The sequence below is a fragment of the Hylobates moloch genome, unplaced genomic scaffold (assembly GCF_009828535.3).
Source record: "Hylobates moloch isolate HMO894 unplaced genomic scaffold, HMol_V3 SCAFFOLD_1, whole genome shotgun sequence".
NCBI classification, from domain to species: Eukaryota; Metazoa; Chordata; class Mammalia; order Primates; family Hylobatidae; genus Hylobates; species Hylobates moloch.
Window position 1 is genome coordinate 232654969 of NW_026652276.1, and position 22539 is coordinate 232677507.

The 22539-nt window shown below is 38.8% G+C and overlaps 1 protein-coding gene across 11 annotated transcripts in view; it reads right to left on the reverse strand.

Annotated features, from left to right (window-relative positions):
* KMT2C (lysine methyltransferase 2C) overlaps positions 1-22539 on the reverse strand; it is a 312192-nt gene that overhangs the window by 191522 nt on the left and 98131 nt on the right. For 10 of the 11 annotated variants that reach the window (XM_058428277.1, XM_058428284.1, XM_058428286.1 and 7 more), the window contains exon 3: positions 7088-7229. In XM_058428277.1, the coding sequence (XP_058284260.1) occupies positions 7088-7229 (142 nt within the window). The remainder of the gene's footprint in view (positions 1-7087; positions 7230-22539) is intronic. The other variant, XM_058428262.1, reaches the window with a different exon arrangement.

Genomic DNA, 22539 nt, shown 5'->3' on the forward strand with positions numbered 1-22539 from the left:
GGGAGTGGTGGTTCATGCCTATAATCCCAGCACTTCGGGAGGCCAAGGCTGGAGGACTGCTTGAGCCCAGATATTCAAAACCAGCCTGGGCAACATAGTAAGACTCCATCTCTACATAAAATTTAAAACATTAGCCTGGTGTGGTGAGCACACACCTGTAGTCCCAGCCACTTGGAGGCTGTGGTGGGAGGATTGCCTGAGCCCAGGAAGTTGAGACTGCAGTGAGTTGTGATCATGGCACTGTACTCCAGCCTGGGCAACAGAGTGACACCCTTTCAAAGAAAAAAAAAGAGAAAGAGAAAGAAAGGAAGGAAAGAAAAAAAGGAAGGAAGGAAGGAAGGGAGGAAGGGAGGGAGGGAGGGAGGGAAGGAAAAAAGAGGGAGGGAAGGGGAGGTAGAAAAAGAGGGGGAGGCGAAGGGAAGGGAGGCAGGGAGGGGAGGGGAAGGGGATTAAGGAAGGGGGGGGGGGGAAGAGAGAGAGAGAAAGAGAAGCGGGAGAGACCTGTCATCTGCAACAACTCAGATGAATCTAGAGGATATCATGCTAAGTGAAATAAGCCAGGCACAGAAAGACAAATATGGCATGATCTCACTTATATGTAGAATCTAAAAAAGATTCTACTACTAAAAGAACCGGTAGTAGAGTGATGGTAACCAGACACTCAGAGAAGGTAAGGCAGGAAGAAGGAAATAGTAAGTTGTTGGTCAAAGGATACGAAGGTTGAGATAGGAGGAGTAGGTTTCGAGATATACTACATAGCAGGGTGACCTATATTTTAAAATAACTATTAGCTTGGTGCAAAAGTGATTGTGGTTCTGCCATTAAAAGTAATGGCAAAAACCGCAATCACTTTTGCACCAACCTAAGAGTAAATTTCAAATAACAAATGAGAGTTAATCAAGGTAGTGGATATTAATTTACTTGATTCAATCATTCCACTTTGCATTTATGAACTGAAACATCACACTGTATTCATAAATGTACAATTAGGATTTGCCAATCAAAAATAACATTTAAAAAATAATAAATATATCATGAATCATTTTAGATAAAATTTATATGTTCTGAGAAAAATATAACATGAGAAAATTGGTACAAGATGAAACAGACAGCTGAATAGAAAAAAATTTGGAAGTGGGGAGCAAATTTATGGAATACATATTCAAAGAAAAAAAAATCTTTGAATTGAACTGGTAGTGACTTCATTTTCTATAAGAAACCCCACAGACCCATGTAATTTTATGAGTTACTTCAAACTTACAGAGTCAATTCCTGTCTTAAACTAGTTGTTCCAGAAAATAAGAAAACTGAAAGATGCCTCACACACGAGGCTAGTGTAATTTTGTCTCCAAAACTAGGACATTACAATATTACAAAAATTCATATTGTTTATGAACATAAAATATTAGCTAACTAAAATCCAACAGCATGTTTTAAAAATACGTCATAATCAAGTAATGTTTATTGCAAGTAATCAAGTAATGCTTACTGCCTTCTACAGAAGCTTTTTCTTATTGTTTTGCTTTATTTTTAAATACATATGAACATAAGTTCTTAGTTATATGCTTTAGAAATAGTTTTCCCTTTTCTGTCATTTATCTTTTTACTCTTGGTATTTTTCATGAAAAGTTGTAAATTTAAGTATAGTGGTATTAATCCTTTTCTTTTTTTTTTGAGATGCAGTTTCTCTCTCGTCGCCTAGGCTGGAGTGCAATAATGGCACAATCTTGGCTCACTGCAATGTCCACCTCCCAGGTTCAAGCAATTCTGCCTCGGCCTCCCAAGTAGCTGGGATTACAGGTACCCGCCACCATGCCCAGTTAATTTTTGTATTTTTAGTAGAGATGGGGTTTTACCATGTCGGCCAGGCTGGTCTCGAACTCCTGACCTCAGGGATCCACCCACCTTAGCCTCCCAAAGGGCTGGGATTACAGGCATGAGCCACCGCACCCGGCCCCTTTTCTTTTTATGTGTGTTTTCTTTTTTTTTTTTTTTTTTTTTTGAGACAGGGTCTCACTCTGTCACCCAGGATGGAGTGCAGTGGCAGGATCACAGCTCACTGCAGCCTCGACCTCCTGGGCTCAAGCAATCCTCCCACCTCAGCCTCCTGAGTAGCACCACCATGTCCTTATTTTTTGTAGAGATGGGGTTTTGTCATGTTTGAGTCAGGCTGGTCTCGAACTCCTGGGCTCAAGCATTCCTCCTGCCTCAACCTCCCAAAGTGCTAGGATTACAGGCGTGAGCCACTGTGCCTGGCCAATCAACCCTTTCTATAATTAGGGCTTTCCATTTGTTTTTTTAAAGTCTTTCCTTACTCCCAAAGCAATGAAGAAATTCCTCTACATTAATTTCTTTTATTAATTTGCTTCTCACATTAAGTCTACAAATTAACTGGAGTTGACATGAATAAATTAGGTCTACTTTTTTTTTTTAAGTACATCTAATTGTTCTAGCACAATTGTTGAAAGAGACTTCCTTCCTCACTAATTTGTGATGCCCCTTTGTTATAAATAACCTGTCCATATTACTCATATATCTGTATCTGGGTTCCCTATTCTATCCATTGGTCTATTTGTCTGTTTCTGTGGTAACACAGTACGGACTTAATTTATTAGCGTGTTACAAAAAGTCTTAGTGTCAAGTAAAGCAATCCTTCCTCTTCTTCATGGGTCCTTTGTCTTATCCTGTCTTTTGCATATTCATATAAATTAAAATCAGCTTGTAAAATTTACTGTAGAAATGTTTATTAGAATTTTCTTGAACCTACAGATCAATCGGGAAAGAATATCTTTAAAATACTGAATCCCCTAAAATGTGAGTATTATATTGCTATTATGTCTGTGTTCCTTAATCTTTCCAAAAAGTTTTATAATTTTCTCTATAAAAGTCTTACATTTTTGCACATAATCCTAGTCACATATTATTTTATATTATTGGAAAATAATATTCTAAAAAATACCATTTAACTCTGTTCCTAATATATATAAATACATGTGATTTTTGCATTTTGATTTTGTTATCTAGCAATCTTGCTAAAATCCTATTAATTATAATAGGATGATTATCTACAGATTCATTTAGAACATTTTATATACTGCACCATTAGAATTCATTAAATTCAGGCTGGGCACAGTGGCGCACGCCTGTAATCCCAGCACTTTGGGAGGCCGAGATGGGCGGATCACAAGGTCAGGAGATTGAGACCATCCTGGCTAACACGGTGAAACCCCGTCTCTACTAAAAATACAAAAAAAAATTAGCCGGGTGTGGTGGCAGACGTCTGTGGTCCCAGCTACTCAGGAGGCTGAGGCAGGAGAATTGCGTGAACCGGGGAGGCAGAGCCTGCAGTGAGCCGAGATCATGCCACTGCACTCCAGCCTGGGCAACACAGTGAGACTCTGTCTCCAAAAAAAAAAAAAAAAAAATTCATTAAATTCAATCTGTTCATCCTATTTCAAGGAAACTGTGGGAAAGAGAGATAAAAATGAATAAATAAAGGTCAAAAAGTTGGAGCTTGGAATAAACACCAGGTCTGTATTTACAGTATGCTGGCTTTCTCACAGTGTACATTCACTCTGTCCTGTCTAATGAAAATAACAGTGGTAGTGGTAGTATAGCCCAGGATAAATAACTAACAATGGCATTGCTTATTAATCTACCTCAAGGTTATTTTTCCATGTGGTATGAGCATCAATCTACCTATATTTTTTACATAGATAGCCAATTATTGAGTGACCTATTCTTTTCCACTGATAGGCCATGATTATTACAAATGAAATTATCATATATTCATGAATAGCTTTTAACTTTCATTCTCTGTTCAAGTATTAGATGAGGACTAACAGTGACAGTGTGCCACTCACAGGTGACAAAAAGATAAGTCAGTCAGGCATACTCTGTCCTTAAGATCTGCAGAAGAACCAAGCAAGGAGGTTAAGAACTACAGTGGGTTACCGAAGTAGGCCTAGAGGATACACAGGCACAGAATACTTTCAGAAGGCTCTCAGGCACCTGCTCTAAATTAGCAAATATTCTGCATTCTGTACCTCTCAATTCCACATATGCATTACACCATTTCTAATTTCTATAGAAAACATAGCAAAAAGTAAAGTTTATGGTAGTATCAAACTACAAAAATTTAAGCAGAACTTTAAATGCTTTTCAATCAACTAGAATTCATTATTCATTAAAAATATATTGGGCTGGGCGCGGTGACTCACACCTGTAATCCCAGCACTTTGGGAGGCCGAGGCGGGCAGATCACGAGGTCAGGAGATCGAGACCATCCTGGCTAACATGGTGAAACCCCATCTCTACTAAAAATACAAAAAATTAGCCGGGCGTGGTGGTGGGTGCCTGTAGTCCCAGCTACTCAGGAGGCTGAGGCAGGAGAATGGTGTGAACCCAGGAGGCGGAGCTTGCAGTGAGCTGAGATCACACCACTGCATTTCAGCCTAGGTGACAGAGCAAGAATCTGCCACAAAAAAAAAAAAAAGAAAAGAAAAGAAAAAAGAAAAAAATTTATACAGCACCTAATCTCTGTCAGGGACTTTTAAGTGCAGGACACAGGGTGGTGAACAAAGCCCACCAACAAAGTGCCTGTCTTCAGAGTTCACATGACAGTCAAATGAAGTGTTGGAAATAGTAAGTGCCACAAAGAAAAATAAAGCAGGTTACTATGTAAAATATGGTGGGAGCTGCTGTTTTCTTTTCCATCCTACTCCTTTATTTTGAAAATGTTCAACCTCCCAAAAAATATTGGAGAAGGAGGAAAGGACTACAGTATAACAAACACCAGTGTGTTCTTTACGTTGATTCACATTGTATGTTCTTTTTCCTAAGGTGACTGAGACTAAGCTGGATGTGGCCCTTCAGAGGAGGCTAGTATTATCAGCAAGGTGGCCTCTCTGGGAGGTAAGCCAGGAGACAAGCAAAGCACCAAAGCTCTCAGACAGAAACCCCATCAGCACATTTAAAGGAGTGAGGCCAATGTGGTGAGAGCACAGTGAGTGACAAATGACATGAGAGAGGCAGTCAGGAACAGATCACACCTTGTAGACATGGTAAGTACTTGAAATTATGAATATAATTTAAATATAAGAGTCATGAAAGAGAGTGGAGAGTGGGGACCTGATTATCATTATCAGAATAATTTTTGCAACTGTGCTATAAACAAATTGGACTATGGAAAGGTAAAGAGAAGCAGAAAGACTGGTTAAAAGGCTACTACAACTTCCAAAGGATAACAGTGACTTCAACTAAAATGTTAGGCAAGTGAAGACACTAACAAGTTGTTTGGGTTATTGAGTTGAGCTACAAGGTATGAGAAAAGATAGAAATCAAGGATTAACTTTCAAAGTTTCTGGACTAAACAACTGAGTGAATACTGGCATTATTTACTGAAATGAGGAAATCGTGGAGAGAAGCAGATTTGGGGCAGAGGTGGAGGCAGGATCAAGCATGGTATTGGACATGTTAAGGGTGAGGTGTCTAATACACTTCCAAATGGAGATGTCAAGCAGACAGTTGGACATAAAAGTCTGGAGTTCAGGTAAAGAAGAGTAATGGAAATGAACATGTGAGACTCAAGGGCACACACAGAGGTTACAGTTATCAGAATGAATGAGCTTTCTTTCCCAGGGAGTGAACAGAGACAAAAAGTAGACAAGATATCTGAGGACTTATCCTTAAGAACTCCAAAATTATAAACATGTAGAGTCTCCACAGCAACTAGCAAAAGATAAAATGAGGAGTGAGATGTCCCAAAAGCAAAAGAAAGAAAATGCTTCAAGAAGATGAGAGGTCAGGTGCAGTGGTTCATGCTTGCAATTCCACCACTTAGGGAGGCTGAGACAGGAGGATTGCTTCAGCCCAGGAGTTCCAGACCAACCTGGATAACATATAGAGACTCAGTCTCTACCAAAAAAAAAAAAAGCTTAAAAATTAGCCAAGTATGGTGGCACACACCTGTAGTCCCAGCTACCTGGGAGGCTAACGTGGGAGGATCACCTGAGCCTGGGAGGTTGAGGCTGCAGTGAGCTGTGATCACACCACTGCACTCCAGCCTGGGCAACAGAATAAGATCCTGCCTCAAAAAATAAAAAAATTAGAAAGGAAAGGAAGAAAAGAGAAGAGGAAAAGAAGAAGGGAAACGAAGGGAGGAAGGAGGGAGAAGGGATGGAGGGGAAGGAGGGAGAAAGGGAGGGAAGGAAGGAGGGAAAGAAGGGAGGGAGAGAGGTAGGGAGGGAGGGAGGGAAGGAGATGGGAGTACCAAACTGATGAATAATTTCATTATTTTATTCATGTCTTTCAAATAAGGTCTAAAAACTCTTAAGACTTCAAAGCTGAATTATACAATGATAGGTTACAGGCCCAGTGTAGTGGCTAGTGCCTGTAATCCCAGCACTTTGGGAGGCCGAGGCAGGCGGATCATGAGGTCAGGAGATCGAGACAATCCTGGCCAACATGGTGAAACCCTGTCTCTACTAAAAACACAAAAATTAGCTGGGCATGGTGGTGCATGCCTACAATCCCAGCTACTCAGGAGCCTGAGGCAGAAGAATCTCTTGAACCAGGGAATTGGAGGTTGCAGTGAGCCGAGATGGCACCACTGCACTCCAGCTTGGTGACAGAGCAAGACTCCATCTCAAAAAAAGGGGGGGTAGGGGAGGTGGGGGGAGAAAAAAGAAAGAAAAAAAAATAGGTTATAATGTCCTGCGTTTCCTTTTTTAATAAATGGGGAGAAGATAAGGAACAAGTTTACAGGTAAGTATCAAAAATTAATCCTCATGCTAAATGCTCACATTTATGTCTTCTGCCAGGTATAGCACATTGGTAATATTCTGTACTGGCCTGAGGTGACTAGAGTAAAACCCCAGTGTGCTGCCCTGCTCTACAATTGCCTAAGCCCACAGATGTAACTCATCCCAGTTAAACACAGAGGCATCAGCTTCAAATTTAGCTACTAAATCATAAAATCCCACCCAGATTTTCATCCTAAACTCATACTCCTTGAATTTTCTCTACAGTCATTTCACTGCTTTATTCCTATCACTAATATCCAATCCAGCTGCATTCATTCTCTAACCTGATTTTGGCTTCTACACCAACAGAGACCAAGGAGTTTGCCGATTCCTCAGACACAGATCGCTGAAGAGTTGGAATTAGCTGTTTGCTGTTATCCACTTCTGCTTCAGCATCCTCTTCTGCAGATTGTTCTTTGATTTCTGCTTAACAGTAAACAAGAGAAAACAAAGAGTCATTTTTGTATTTATATTAATCACTGGTGAATTTATCTATAAAGCACAGGTCATAATGTAAAAAGAAACAACAAAGAACAATACTTCACTAATACAAGAAAAGTTTATGCACATAATTAGTGGTATTGTGCATCTTTATTCTCTACTGCAAAATGATTATCAAAATAATATGAAGCATGGTATACTTTTCCTTGTGCCCAAATTATAGCTGACTCAGAGAAGTTTCATCCTAGTAATAAATGTTAAGAATCTTGGCCAGGCATGGTGGCTCATGCCTGTAATCTCCGCACTTTGAGAGGCCAAGGCAAGCAAATCCCTTGAGCTCAGGAGTTTCAGATCGGACTGGGCAAGATGGTGAAACCTCATCTCAACAAAATATGTAAAAATTAGCCAGGCAAGGTGGGGAGTACTTATAATGTCAGCAGGCTGAGATGGAAGGATATGCCTTGAACCTGGGAGGTGGAGGCTGCAGTGAGTTGGGATCGTGCCGCTGTACTCAGGCCTAGGTGACAAAGCCAGACTCTGTCTTAAAAAAAAAAAAAAAAAAAAAAAAAAAATCTTATTTTTGGCCAGGTGTGGTGGCTCACACATGTAATCCCAGCACCTTGGGAGGCTGAGGCAGGCATATTGCTTGAGCCCAGTAGTTCAAGACAGCCTGGGAAACATGGTGACACCCCATCTCTACAAAAAATTAGCCAAGCATAGTGGCACACGCCTGTAGTCCTAGCTACTCAGGTGGCTGAGGTGGGAGAATCAATTAAGCCCCGGCAGTTAAGGCTACAGTGAGCTGTGATGGTACCACTGGACTCCAGCCTGAGCAACACATCTAGATCCTACCTCAACAACAACAACAACAACAACAAAAAAAGATTTTTTTTTTTTTTTTGTATTTTTTTTTGGATGGAGTCTCGCTCTGTCACACAGGCTGGAATGCAATGGCACGATCTTGACTCACTGCTACCTCTGCCTCCCGGGTTCAAGCGATTCTCCTGCCTCAGCCTCCCGAATAGCTGGGATTACAGGCGCCCACCACCATGCCTGGCTAATTTTTGTATTTTTAGTAGAGACTGGGTTTCACCACATTGGCCAGGCTGGTCTTAAACTCCTGACCTCCGATGATCCACCCGCCTCAGCTTCCCAAAGTGCTGGAATTATAGGCATGAGCCACTGTGCCTGGCCAAAAAAAAGAATCTTATTTTCAGGATTATAGCAATTGGTCTACAGAACAAATGTATTTCAAAGTGACTCATTAAAAATTGTTTCACACTTTATGAAATCATCATTAAAAGACTCATTATGTATCCTAATTATTAGCCATTCTAAAAACTTAATATTTGAAAAGGACAAACCTTCACTTTATTGCCTTTTTCCATTCTCCTTGAATCCAACCCAAAACACCTTAAATGTTCTTTCTCAGGAGGCAGCCTAACAGCTGAGAGGATTTCCACACACCACTACCCCTAACATCATTCTTCTTGTTTAATCAAAATTATATGTCCACTCTGTCTGGCATGCTCTATTACTACAATGAAGGGACATTACACCTCCCCACCAGTGCTCATGATGCAGTTCCATGCTCTTGGCTGGCTCCTTCTTTTCTAACCTGAAATTTGTTTAGACCTTTCTGCATCACTAACCCCAAACAAACAAAAAAAATCTTAAAGTCCTTTCAAGCGCCTCTTCTCTGTCTTTCCTTTTACCACCAAATGAGAGCTGGCATGACTGAACTCTACTACCTTCCCCTTCAACTATACTTTTCTAATTGTATCCAGCCTCCTATTATAACAATTATTCTCAGCTGGGTGTGGTGACGCACACCTGAAATCCCAGCACTTTGGGAGGCCAAGCTGGGCGGATCACCTGAGGTCCGGAGTTCGAGACCAGCCTGACCAACACGGTGAAACCCCATCTACTAAAAATATAAAATTAGCCAGGCGTGGTGGCACATACCTGTAATCCCAGCTACTCAGGAGGCTGAGGCAGGAGAATCGCTTAAAACTGGGAGGTGAAGGTTGCAGTGAGCCGAGATCATGCCATTGCACTCCAGCCTGGGTAACAGGAGCAAAACTGTCTCAAAACACACACACACACACACACACACACTGTACACCGCACACACACAATTATTCTCGTCAACACCACCAATGGACCAACAGCAAAAGAATTAACAATCCAGTTACCACCCACAAGCTTTCTTCAAACATCCTAAAAATTCACTTCACACCAGGACCACTTCCTCCTTAGTGAAATGATCTTCTATCTTTTATAAGCACAGAGAGATAATAGTCTAATATCTATCTCTTCAGCTGATTTCCTTTAGACCTCTAAATATAAGTACAGCCCTCTATACATCCTTTATATACTCCTGGGGTTGGGTGGTTGTTTTTGTTTTTGAGAAAAGGACTCACTCTGTTGCCCATGCTGGAGGGCAGTAGTATGATCATTCGCATTCTTGGGCTCAAGCAATCCTCTCGCCTCAGTCTCCCAAGCAGCTGGGACCACAGGCACATGTCACCACATTCTTTTTCATTTTTTTGTAGAGATGGGGGTCTCACTATGTTGCCCAGGCTAGTCTCTAACTCCTGGCCTCAAATCATCCTCCTGCCTTGGCCTCCCAAAGTGCCAAGAATACAGGCATGAGTCACTGCACCCAGCCTATAGGCTCCTGTTTGAAGAACTTATTTATTATCCACATTTCAACAATTTCCTCTGGACTTTACGATTTGTAAGTCAACATCTCTAGCACTAACTCCTCTCCTGAGTTCCACACCATATTTCAACTATACACTAGACATATTTAGCAGCTTGAACACTAAATTTCACACAAAACTTTATCTCTTATCACTCAGATTAGCACTTCAGTCTGACTTCCCTCTTTAAAAAAAAAAAAAAACTATCTTCTACATTCAAAATGAATTTTAGAAAAGTATTTTGAAAAACAAACAATTTGTATAACTATTCTTGCGTAGTTAGAAAAAACTACAAATAACTGTAAATCCTATCAAATCATAAAATTAATGATAACATGAAGCATCAAACAGATGGTTTTGGTTTTCATACTTAAAATAACATGTTTCTTTTCTTTTTTAAAAAATTGAAATAGAAAAGCTGACCTTAAATTAAGTGTTTATACGGTCTATCAATCAAGGTATCCTGTCTATCCCTAGAGACAAAATTGATAAAGTATGTAGAATCAAATCTACAAATACATAAGCTTGTATTCAAAAGGAACAATAAAATGAAAATTTACATTTCTATGTGACAAATGACCTTATGAACAAAATGAATGTGTCACAGATGAGAGAAAATAAATACAATTTGAATCCCCCCCAAAAAAGGTATTCAGATCAAGAATAGCTAAATAACTATATAAATTGGTTCTAAGACATGAGAAAGTTTAATAGCAAAAGGTGTCTGCTCTGTTAGTTAAAATCAAAGGCTTGGAATCCAATGGTTCCGAGTCTGCATTCTAGCTCTGCCATCTGCTAGCAATGTTACCTTTGGCAAGTTATTTAACTTCATCTCAATTTTACTTTGCTTGTCATTTAAAAGACAGACAATACCACCTAGTATGAAACTGTCTTTATGATCCAAAAAAAAAGAACGCATGAAAAGCACTTAGCTCAATGTCTTAAGTGTAGTGATGTAGCTGTTATTCTGATGACCTCTATCTACATTCACACACTATAGTCTATGGATTCACTTGTCCACCTCGCCTATACAATTTGTATTTGTATTTTTTTTTTTTTCCCCAGACAGAGTCTCGCTCTGTCGCCCAGGCTGGAGTGCAGTGGCGCAATCTCGGCTCACTGCAAGCTCTGCCTCCCAGGTTCACGCCATTCTCCTGCCTCAGCCTCCAAAGTAGCTGGGACTACAGGCGCCGGCCACCACACCTGGCTAATTTTTTGTATTTTTTAGTAGAGACGGGGTTTCACTGTGTTAGCCAGGATGGTCACGATCTCCTGACCTCGTGATCCGCCCGCCTCGGCCTCCCAAAGTGCTGAGATTACAGGCATGAGCCACCGTGCCCGGCCCTCATCTACTCAATTTCTAACTCTTGATGTCACATCATGAATTAAATTGCATTATGAGAATTAATGGGAATAAAGAGGACATTTATTTAGCCCCTCCTGGCTCTATGCTCCAGAGTTAATATATCATTAATTTAGAATGGTTATTTACCAAACAAAATTTTGAGTAACAAGTACATACTATAATTTCTACTCAAATGGCAGTCATTACAAAGATAGTCAAGATCCCTATGTTTAATGGATCGAGATGAAAGACTGAAAATAAAAATAGGACACAATAATAATGATGCTGGTAAGCACATGGCATGATGGGAGTTAAGGGGAAGAGGTGGGGAATACAGCTCAGAAAGGCTTCAGAAAGGTATTAGAAGCCCAGCTAAAACGAAAAGGATAAATCAAAGTGTGCCTAATAGTTCTCTCTCAAGTCTTCTCTTTTAAAAAAAGAATAACGTCTAACATATTTTCTTCATTTAAAAGATAAGGAAACTAAAATCTGAAAGTTAATTACAAGCTCAAGATCACAAAGCTAACAGGAAACAAAGCTGGGATCCAAAATCGGGTTGTGTAACTCTAAAGCCTGATGTGCTCTTTTCACTACTTCCACTGCCTGGCATAGCATCAAAGTGTAGCATGTAAGTTTTATAAATACATCAATATTAAAGATAAATGTTAACAGTCTTACTAGGACCGTGTTACTGAGGGATCATTTACTGAATATAAAGACTATGAGATAACCAAAAATACTCTTTTTTAAGCACTGCTGAATAAAATTATGAAGTGGACAGAACATTTATCTCACAGCCAAGTTCACAGAAATAAAGCATTTTGATTTTGAACAATTACAAAAGTATTTGCCTCAAAGGTTAAATACTTCTTTGAAAGGACTGTGTGTAGCCTACAAATATACTGAACAAACTTACCCATATTGATAGCATAACAGGCTATTTCAAAAATATTTTAGAGGTCAATTTTGGACTCCCTTATCAATACATTAGTATATTCTTTCAAAGCATCCTACTTTTTCAATGGATTTTTAAAGTTTACTTATTCAAGGGTTATAGAATTTTAGAGGGAGAAATTACTTCTTTATTTTTACTAACCTCTAATTTTTATTCACTTCGAAAATTTAGAATTCCAAGAAAATATTAAGAACGTAAGCAACAAGCACAGTGGTATTGGTGGATACCTAAGTCTTTGTCACCAACAGAAATCACGGATATTTTCTTATCACATGCAGTTGTTGCAGATAACCCAAAATATCATTCACCCTCATCACTACTTCAAAATTACAGTAGTTATTAAATTCACTGCTAGATTTTATAATTTAAGTGAATTAAAAAGATGTTACAAAATTACAAGTTTGGCTTATTTTTATTTCAATGCAATTGTTTATCTTTGTGATCCTATTTTGGTGTATTTTTATTTTATTCAAAAACATTATTTGAAAAAGAGTCCATGGACTACATCATAGTACCAAAGGGGACTATGGCACTGAAAAAGTTAAGAACCCCTGTTCTGTGTGTGCCATTCGCAGGAGACCACACCCTCAATTTGACTATATGCTCTATGAAAACAGGCACTGTATCTGTTTTTATAAACCAGAGCTATCACAAAACCTGAATGATGTTTGATAGTTGCTTAATTAATGTTAATTATATAATATAAAGCAAGCAGATAAATCTCATATATAGACACAAAGATTTATAAAAAGCACAGAGAAAAATAATATATTTAAAAGGAACTCGTATTTACTAACTATGCAAGTAAACAGACATTCATTATCGACTAGTTATCCAAAAAATATGCCTTCTCCCTCTATGCTTTAATCAACTTTTTTTTTTTAAGAGATGGGATCATGCTCTGTCACCCAGGCTAGAGTACAGTGGCACAATCATAGTTCATCATAACCTCAAACTCCTGGGCTCAAGGTATCCTCCCACCTCAGCTTCCCCACTAGCCAGGACCTCAAGGCACATGCGATCATGCCTGGCTAATTTTTTTTTTTTTTTTGGTAGAGACAAGGATTAACTATGTTGCCCAGGCTGGTCTCAAACTCCTGGACTCCAGTTATCCTCCCACCTCAGCCTCCCAAAGTGCTAGAATTACAGGCATGAGCCACCATCACCATGCCCAGCGTAATCAGCTATTAAATAGAATAACTGACTTCCCTTACCTCCAGAGAATGGCAATATTTTTCATGCTTGCTTCCTACTAAAACTACAGAAGAAAACATAGCTAAGAAATTGTGTAACCATGTCACTCCCTTCTTTTGAAAGAAGTCTGCCTACTGACAGTTATGTTTTCTGGATATATCTCCTTGAATCTAGTGTATCCGATGTCATCAAAATTGTGTTGTAAAGCTAAAACATTAGCACTATATTAGAAAAAGCAAATTATTTATTAACCCTATCTTTATTCACTAAACTACTTAAAATATTGACACTGATTAATAATACGAATATAGTTGCTGCTTTCACAGAACAATGTAAGCAACTAAAAGTAAATACACAAAAAAAGCACTAATTTTCTCTGGGAGTTAACACTTTCACAGGTGACTTACTCTCTTTATACTCACCCATAGTTCCATGAATTTCTACAAATATACATTACTGTTATAATATTTAATGTGATTTTTTAATGCAAACTCAAAAAGCTTAAGAGTCCAATACTTGTCAAAAGCCAAAAAATATATGGGCATTAATTTAAATAGTAATTGTTTAAGCAGGAGAGACTGCTAATAAATGAAAAAAAAATAGTGACTGTTAGAAGTCAACTGTTCTCTAGGTGTTTTACTTAGTTGTTATCAGTATTTCCTTTAGTTTTCCTACACACGTTTTAAATGTTAATGGAGTTTTTTGCAATTAATAAAAGAAACTAAAATAAACCAACAAATTACAACATACATCTTTATAACAATTATTTCTACCAATATTGATCTTCTTCTGAAATTTAACTTTATCTAGGCCTTAAAAACAAAAATCAACCAATGAAACTGTCTTGGATCCTCTAGACCAGCCCAGGTGTCACCTGAATAGCAATAAATGACTCTGGTTGATGCCAGCAGAGCAGAAGAACTGCCCAGCCAAGCCTGACCTAAATTCCTAACCCACAAGATCATGAAATATGTTTGCTTTTTAAGCCACTGTGTTCTGAAATGATGTTACGTGGCAATAAGTAGCTGAACTTTTCATTTTAAACTTCAGTTTGAAAATTATGTATGGCTTATCAAAGACATATAGGTGTCTTTGCTTCACCATCTCTTCAACTAAACCGTCGAAGCAGTCAGTATTTCAAACACTGACAGTAACTACAAAAGAAAAAAGCTCAGGAGGGTTTTGCTGCAGTCCAGAAGTGACCCATATGATTTCCACCCACAATTCACTGGACACAGTCATATGGGCCCCTCAAGCAGGCTTGGAGCTGTGTAATTCCACCACATATCCAGAAGGGAGAGTGCCAGAGCTATTTGACAGACAACACCAATATCTACCACCACAATATATAATTTTAAATAATATACTAAAGTTAGTGAAAAATATTATCCAAAGAAAAACCTGATACTTCAAAAAGAGAAGAGTCAATTACAAACTTTCATATCAAAAAAAGAAAGGACAGGTAAAGTTAAATTGTTAGGCCAATTAATGTAACAAGAATCCAGGCTTTTTCTTTGTGCCAAATGTCACCGTAATCTGTTGTCAATTGGCAGCTATACTCAAAATGTACAAACAATAATTTGGGATGCCCACTTTTTAAAATAATATCACTAAAGTTTCTCCTTGTAAATAAAGGCATATATGGGGTTTACGCAAAGTTGTATACTTAAACCATATGCAAATAACCAAAAGGCGCTGAAGTAAAGTAACACATGTATGGCTTTGGAACTCCAATTCCACCTGTCTCATCAAGTGTACTGACAAAGCAAAAGACCCCTATCTTGTCTATGTCAATTAAATACTAACATCTGAAAGCCACCACTAAATAAGAACCAATAGTCATTACATAAGCAACAGCTAAAAATTAACAAATAATTAGACCAGAAGATAATCCAAGATTTTGATACATAACTCCAGGCAGTATGAGAGACATCATTAGCGGAAATCCCTCAAAGGTTAGTCACAAATGGTAATCCTGATATTAAATCCGATAGTTTTACTATTTTAATAAGAATTATTATTTATGAGACATTTATAATAATGGATAGATATTAACTTAGTTATTAACTATTAATTATAGTCCATTCCACTACAGTTATAACTGGCTTACCAAATTAGAAAAGGGATATAACTATAGTTAATACATGTAAAAAGCTAAACTGAAAAATCAACAACTCTTGCTAGATCCATAAGGTCAATAAAGTCACAGGGCAAACAGGTACCCTCAGAATTGGAGGGACAGACACGAATCACAACTTACCTGAGCAGAAACCCATGGGTAAAAACCTCCATGGGTACAAAAACCTGAACCATCATTGACAAAACGCTGGAGGTTCAGTGTGGACAAGTCTGGAAGATAAAAACTACAGAGGGACCCAGTCATTGTGGGGCCCCACGGTTTTGTGTTTTACCTCTAGGGGCTCTACCAGTTTCTCACAGTGAATTTCACAGAAAAATCTCTTCTTGCTTTCAACAGCAGGAGGGGAAAAGGAACCATTTCTCTTAACAAGGCCTGCCTTCAGGAGAAACTATTTAACTAGAGCCTAACCTATGAGAAGAGAAATAAACTCCAGCCAGTTCTAGCCTAAGAGAACTATCTAACTCTAGCCCATTCTAGGCCATTCTGCCCCACCTAAAAGCAGTGAAAGGGCAGGGTGGGGAGGAGAGTAAAAACTCAAACCTCCTCCCCCTCCTACAAGGCCCACCACATTACTAAAGGCCTATTTACAGCTGTTGTCTTTACCCAGTGCACTACATCTGGCTATCGAGAAAAAAAATTACAAGGTATACTAAAAAGCAAAAAACACAGCGCAGAGCAACATCAGAACTAGACTCGGAGGTAAGAGGGAATTTGAAATGATCAGATGAGGAATTTAAAGCAACTACGATTAATATGCTAACAGCTCTGATGGATAAAGTAGACAGCATGCAAGAAGACATGGGCAATGTAAGCAGAGAACTCAAAATTCTAGAGATTAAAATGATAGAGATTTTTTAAAAACTAACAGAAATGATGAATGCTTTTAGTGGGCCTATTAGTAGACCTCACACAGCTGAGGAAACAATCTCATTGCTTGAAGATATTTCAAAAGAAACCTCCAAACCTGAAAAGCAAAGAGAAAAAGACTGGAAAAAAAAAAAAAAAAAGAACAGAATGTTTAATACAGAAAACTACAAAAAGGTAACATGTAATGGAAATACCAAAAAGAGAAAAAAGAGAGGAAGAACAAGAAATATTCCTCAAATTAATCTCAGAAACCAAACGACAAAGAACATCAAAAAGGATAAATGCCCAAACTATAGCTGGCCACATCATATTCACACCACAGAATACTGAAAAATCCTGAAAGAGGTCAGAGGGAAAAAAATACCTAAGGTAACAATTACATCAACTCAGAAACCATGCAAGCAAGAAGAGAGGGAATGAAATATGTAACATGTTGAGAGAAAGAAAACATCAACCTAGAATTCTGTACCCTGCAAAATTATCCTTCAAAAGTGAAGGCTTTCTCAGGCAAACAAAAATTGAAGAATTTGTTGTCAGATGACCTACCTTGCAAGAAATGTTAAAAGTCCTTCAGAGAGAACAAGAACGGTACAGTCAAAAACTTAGATCTATATCAAGAAAGGAAGAGCATCTCAGAAGGGGTAAGTGAAGATAAAATTTAAAAAAAAAACTTTTTTCTTATTAACTGATCTAATAGATAAGTTTGTTCAAAATAATATCTGCAACAATGTATTCAATTATGATTGCTTATGTATAAATACATATGCTTATGTATAAGTGAAATGACTGACAGCAATAATACAAGGGATGGGAGGAAGGAATTAGGATTATTTTGTTCTTATAAAGTACTCACATTACAAGTGAAAATTACAGTGGTGCCATCTTATCCATGGGGAATATATTCTAAGACCCCCAGTGGATGCCTGAAACCAAATAACAGCAAACCCAATATATCCAGTATGTTTTTTCAATCATACTAAGATGGCTACTAAGTGACTAAGGGGCAGGTAGCATATACAGTATGGATGTGCTGGACCAAGAGATGGTTCACATCTCAGGCTGGAAGACACAAGATTTCATTATGCTACTGAAAACAGCGCACAACTTAAAATTTATGAATTGTTTATTTCTGGAATTTCCCATTTAATATTTTCAGACCACGGTTAACTGGAGGTAACCAAAACTGTGAAAAGCAAAACCACAGTTAAAGTGGGACACTACTGCACAGTGTCATTAGAAAGTAGACTTGGGTTTGTTGTAAGCATATTACAAACTCTAAGGCAACAACTCAAAAAAAAAAAAAAAGAACTATGCTAAGAAAGGACAGAAAACAGAATCATACAAATTGCTCAGTTAAAATCACAAAAGGCAGGCTGTGCGTGGTGGCTCACGCCTGTAAACCCAGCACTTTGGGAGGCCGAGGCAGGCAGATCACAAGGTCAGGAGATCCAGACCATCCTGGCTAACACAGTGAAACACCATCTCTACTAAAAATATAAAAAAATTAGCTGGGCAGGGCGGCGCGCGCCTGTAGTCCCAGCTACTCAGGAGGCTGAGGCAGGAGAATGGCATGAACCCAGGAGGCGGAGCTTGCAATGAGCCAAGACGATGCCACTGCGCTCCAGCCTGGGTGACAGAGCAAGACTCTGTCTCAAAAAATTATAATAAAATAAAATAAAATGAAACCACAAAAGGCACAAAAAGAGTGGAAGACAAAAATAAGAACAAAGAACAAGGACAATAAATAGAAAACAGTTAACAGATATGGTAGATATCCATTCCATTATATCAACAATCATCTAAAGCTGGGCATGGTGGCTCATCCCAGTAATCCCAGCACTTTAGGAGGCTGAGGCCAGCATTTCAAGACCAGCCTGGGCAACACAGCGAGAACCCGTCTGTCCAAAAAAACTATTTTCTTTAATTAGCCAGGAGTGGTGGTGTGCACCAGTAGTCCCAGCTACTTGGGAAGCTGAGGTGGGAGGATGGCTTGCGCTCAAGAGTTCAAGGTTACAGTGAAATATGATGGCACCACTGCACTCCAGCCTGGGTGATACAGTGAGACTCTATCTCTAAAAATAAAAAAGCATCACTTTGAATAACAATGGTCTAAATACACCAATTAAAAGACAGAAATTGTTATAACAGGTTGTGTTTGTTTGTTTGTTTTGAGACAGAGTCTTGCTTTGTCGCCCAGGCTGGAGTGTAATGGCACGATCTTAGCTCACTGCAACCTCCACCTCCCGGATTCAAGTGATTTTTGTGCCTCAGACAGTACCCACCACCATGCTCGGCTAATTTTTGTATTTTTAGTAGAGGCAGGGTTTCACCATGTTGGTCAGGCTGGACTCAAACTCCTGACCTCAGGTGATCCACCCGCCTCAGCCTCCTAAAGTGCTGTGATTCCAGGTATGAGCCACCGCACATGGCCTAGAATACATTTTTTAAAGAGAAAACCCAAGCACATATTGTCTACAAAAAAACCCACTTTAACTATAATATAAAGATACATACAAATAAGAAATAAATGGATGGAGAAAGATATTCCAGGCTAACAATAATCAAAAGAAAGCAGGAGTAGCTATATTAATTTCAGATAGATCAGATGTCAAAGTTATCAGGAATAAAGAAAGGCATTTTATAATGATAAAGAGGTTAATTCCCAAGACATCAGTGTGTCTAAACAGAACATCAAAATATGTCAAGCAAAAAAATGATACAATTTCAAGGAGTAAGAGCTGAATCCACTATTATAGTTGGAAAGTTTAACACCCCTCTAAGAAACAGACCTGGCATGCAGAAAATCAGCAAAGACATAGTTGAATCTGACACCGTTAACCAACTGGAAATAACTGACATGTAAGGACTACTTCATCAACAATAGCAGAATACACATGCTTCCCATCCACATGCGACACTTACAAGGTAGACCACATTCTGAGCCATAAAACATACCTTAACAGATTTTAAACATAGAAATCATACAATGTCTGCTCTCAGATGACATCGGAATTCAACTAGAATTCGGTAACAGAAAGATAGCTTAAAATCCCAAAACACTGAGACATTAAACAATACACTTCTAAGTAACACATAGGTCAAAGAAACCTCAAGAGAAATTTAAAAATATTTTAAACTAAGTGAAGATAAAAAGAAAATTTGTGAGATGCAGTGAAAGCAGTGCTTAGAGGAAAATTTATGGCATTTAACACATATACAGTTGACCCTTGAACAATGAGAGGGTTAGGGGCTCCAACCCCCCACCACCACAGTCAAAAATCTGTGTAACTTTTGACTCCTTGAAAACTTAACTACTAATAGCCTACTGTTGACAGGAAGCCTTACCAATAACATAAACACTAGATTAACATATATTTCTGTGTTGTATTATATACCGTATTTTTACAATAAAGTAAGCTAGAGAAAAGAAAATGTTATTAAGAAAATCATGGCCGGGCACAGTGGCTCACAACTGTAATCCCAGCACTCTGGGAGGCGGAGGCGGGCGTATCAGGAGGTCAGGAGATAGAGACCATCCTGGCTAACATGGTGAAACCCCGTCTCTACTAAAGATACAAAAACTTAGCTGGGCGTGGTGGCATGCACCTGTAATCCCAGCTCAGGAGGCTGAGGCAGGAGAATTGCTTGAACCCGGGAAGCAGAGGTTGCAGTGAGCCGAGATCGTGCCACTGCACTCCAGCCAGGAAGACAAGGAAAAGGAAAAGGAAAGAAAAGAAAAGAAAATCATAAGGAAGAGAAAATACATTTACAGGACCATACTGTATTTATTGATACCATAAGTTTATGTCACCTGTTTACAAGACTGTCTATCTGAAATAGTGGGCAACCTCAGCTACAGACTTCCGTCTATGGTACACATCAAGCAGTTCAACTTTTTCTTGTATGTCATGACTTTGCTTCTTGTGGGGAGCACTTTAAGCATCATTAGTGGCACTTAATATGGGTCCTGTGATGTTATGCACAATTTATAGCATTGCACTAAACATGATGAAAGATACATGAGAAGCGCCAGATCACTTTTTACCCAGATACCCAATTTACTGGAGAGATGACCTGCTCAAAGATGACTGGTATCCCATGGTGTTTTAATCAGATACTTGCAACACCTGAGTTCACTGCAATAACAACAGGACGTGGCCACATAATTATTACAGTTGTACAGTATGTACTACAGTAAATTTTATTCAGTTATTATTTAATACTATGTTTACATTTGTTTACATTTCTCTCAACTGCCAATGGTACCACATACAGTCTTTAAGTGTGTGCTTAAGTTTCGATAAATTTTAACATTCAGTAATACATTTGTGTATATTTTATGGTAGTAAACAATAAAACAGACAAGTATCTACATATACTTTATGCATTCATGCATACCGTTTTCTTAATTTTTTAAATATTTCTAGGCTACATAGTTCATCTACGCATTTTTTCAAATTGTCATGAATCTCCACAAAAAATTTCCAATACATTTACTGAAAAAAATCCATTTATCAGTGGATGCACACAGTTCAACCCCAAGCTATTAAAGGGTCAACTGTTTCAGAAAGGAGGGAAAAATCTACACTCAGTAATATCAGAAATGAAAAATGGGACATCACTACAGATCCCATGGAATCTTAAATATTCAAGAAATACTATTAACAACTGTATGCCCACAAATTTGATAACCTAGATGAAATGGACCAATTACTTAAAAGACACAATATGCTCAAGCTTACACGAGAAGAAATAATCTGAATATGTCTATACCTATTAAACAAACTGAATCAAAAATTAATAAACTTCCAATATTGAACACACCCAGTTTGGTTCACTGCTGAATTCTACCAAACATTTAAGGAAGAAATTATACCACTTCTCTGTAATCTCTTTCAGGAGATAAAAGCATAGGGAAGGCCAGGCACGGTGGCTCACACCTGTAATCCTAGCACTTTGGGAGGATGAGGCAGGTGTTCGAGGTCAGGAGTTCGAGATCTGCCTGACCAACATGGTGAAACCCCGTATCTTCTAAAAATACAAAAAAGTAGCCAGGCATGGTGGTGGGTGTCTGTAATCCCAGCTACTGAGGAGGCTGAGGTAAGAGAATCGCTGGAACCCAGGAGGTGGAAGCTGCAGTGAGCCGAGATTGTGCCACTGTACTCCAGCCTGGGCAACAAAATCAAAACTCTGTCTTAAAAAAAAAGAAGAAGAAAAGAAAAAGCATAGGGAATACAGACACCTCACCAATAAACATAAACAGATGGCAGATAAGCATATGAACAGATGTTCCACATTATATGTTATCAGGGAAATGAAAATTAAAACAATGAGGCATCACTACACACCTATTAGAATGGCCAAAATCTGGAACACCAACACCACCAAATGTCAGTAAGTACACAGAGCAACAGAAACTTTTATTCATTTCTAGTGAGCATGCAAAATGGCACAGCCACTTTGGAAGACAGCTTGTTGGTTCCTTACAAAACTAAACATACTCTTGCCATACAATCCAGAAATCATGCTGCTTGGTATTTACCCAGATGGGTTGAAAACTTACATCCACAACAAAAATTGCACATAGATGTTGACAGCAGCTTTCTTAACTGCCAAAACCAGGGTACAAATAGAAATTCCATCAGTAGGCAAATGGATAAATTCTGGTCCATCCAAACAATACAATATTATTCAGCACTAAAAAGAAATGCACTATCAAGACATGAAAAGACATGGAGGAGGGCTGGGCGCGGTGACTCACGCCTGTAATCCCAGCATTTTGGGAGACCGAGGCGGGTGGATCACCTGAGATCAGGAGATTGAGACCAGCCTGATCAACATGGAGAAACCCCGTCTCTACTAAAAATACAAAATAGCCAGGCGTGGTGGTGCATGCCTATAATACTAGCTACTCGAGAGGCTGAGACAGGAGAATCACTTGAACCCGGGAGGCGGAGACTGCAGTGGGCCAAGATCACACCATTGCACTCCAGCCTAGGCATACAGAGCAAGACTCGAAAAGAGAGAGAAGAGAAGAGAAGAGAAGAGAAGAGAAGAGAAGAGAAGAGAAGAGAAGAGAAGAGAAGAGA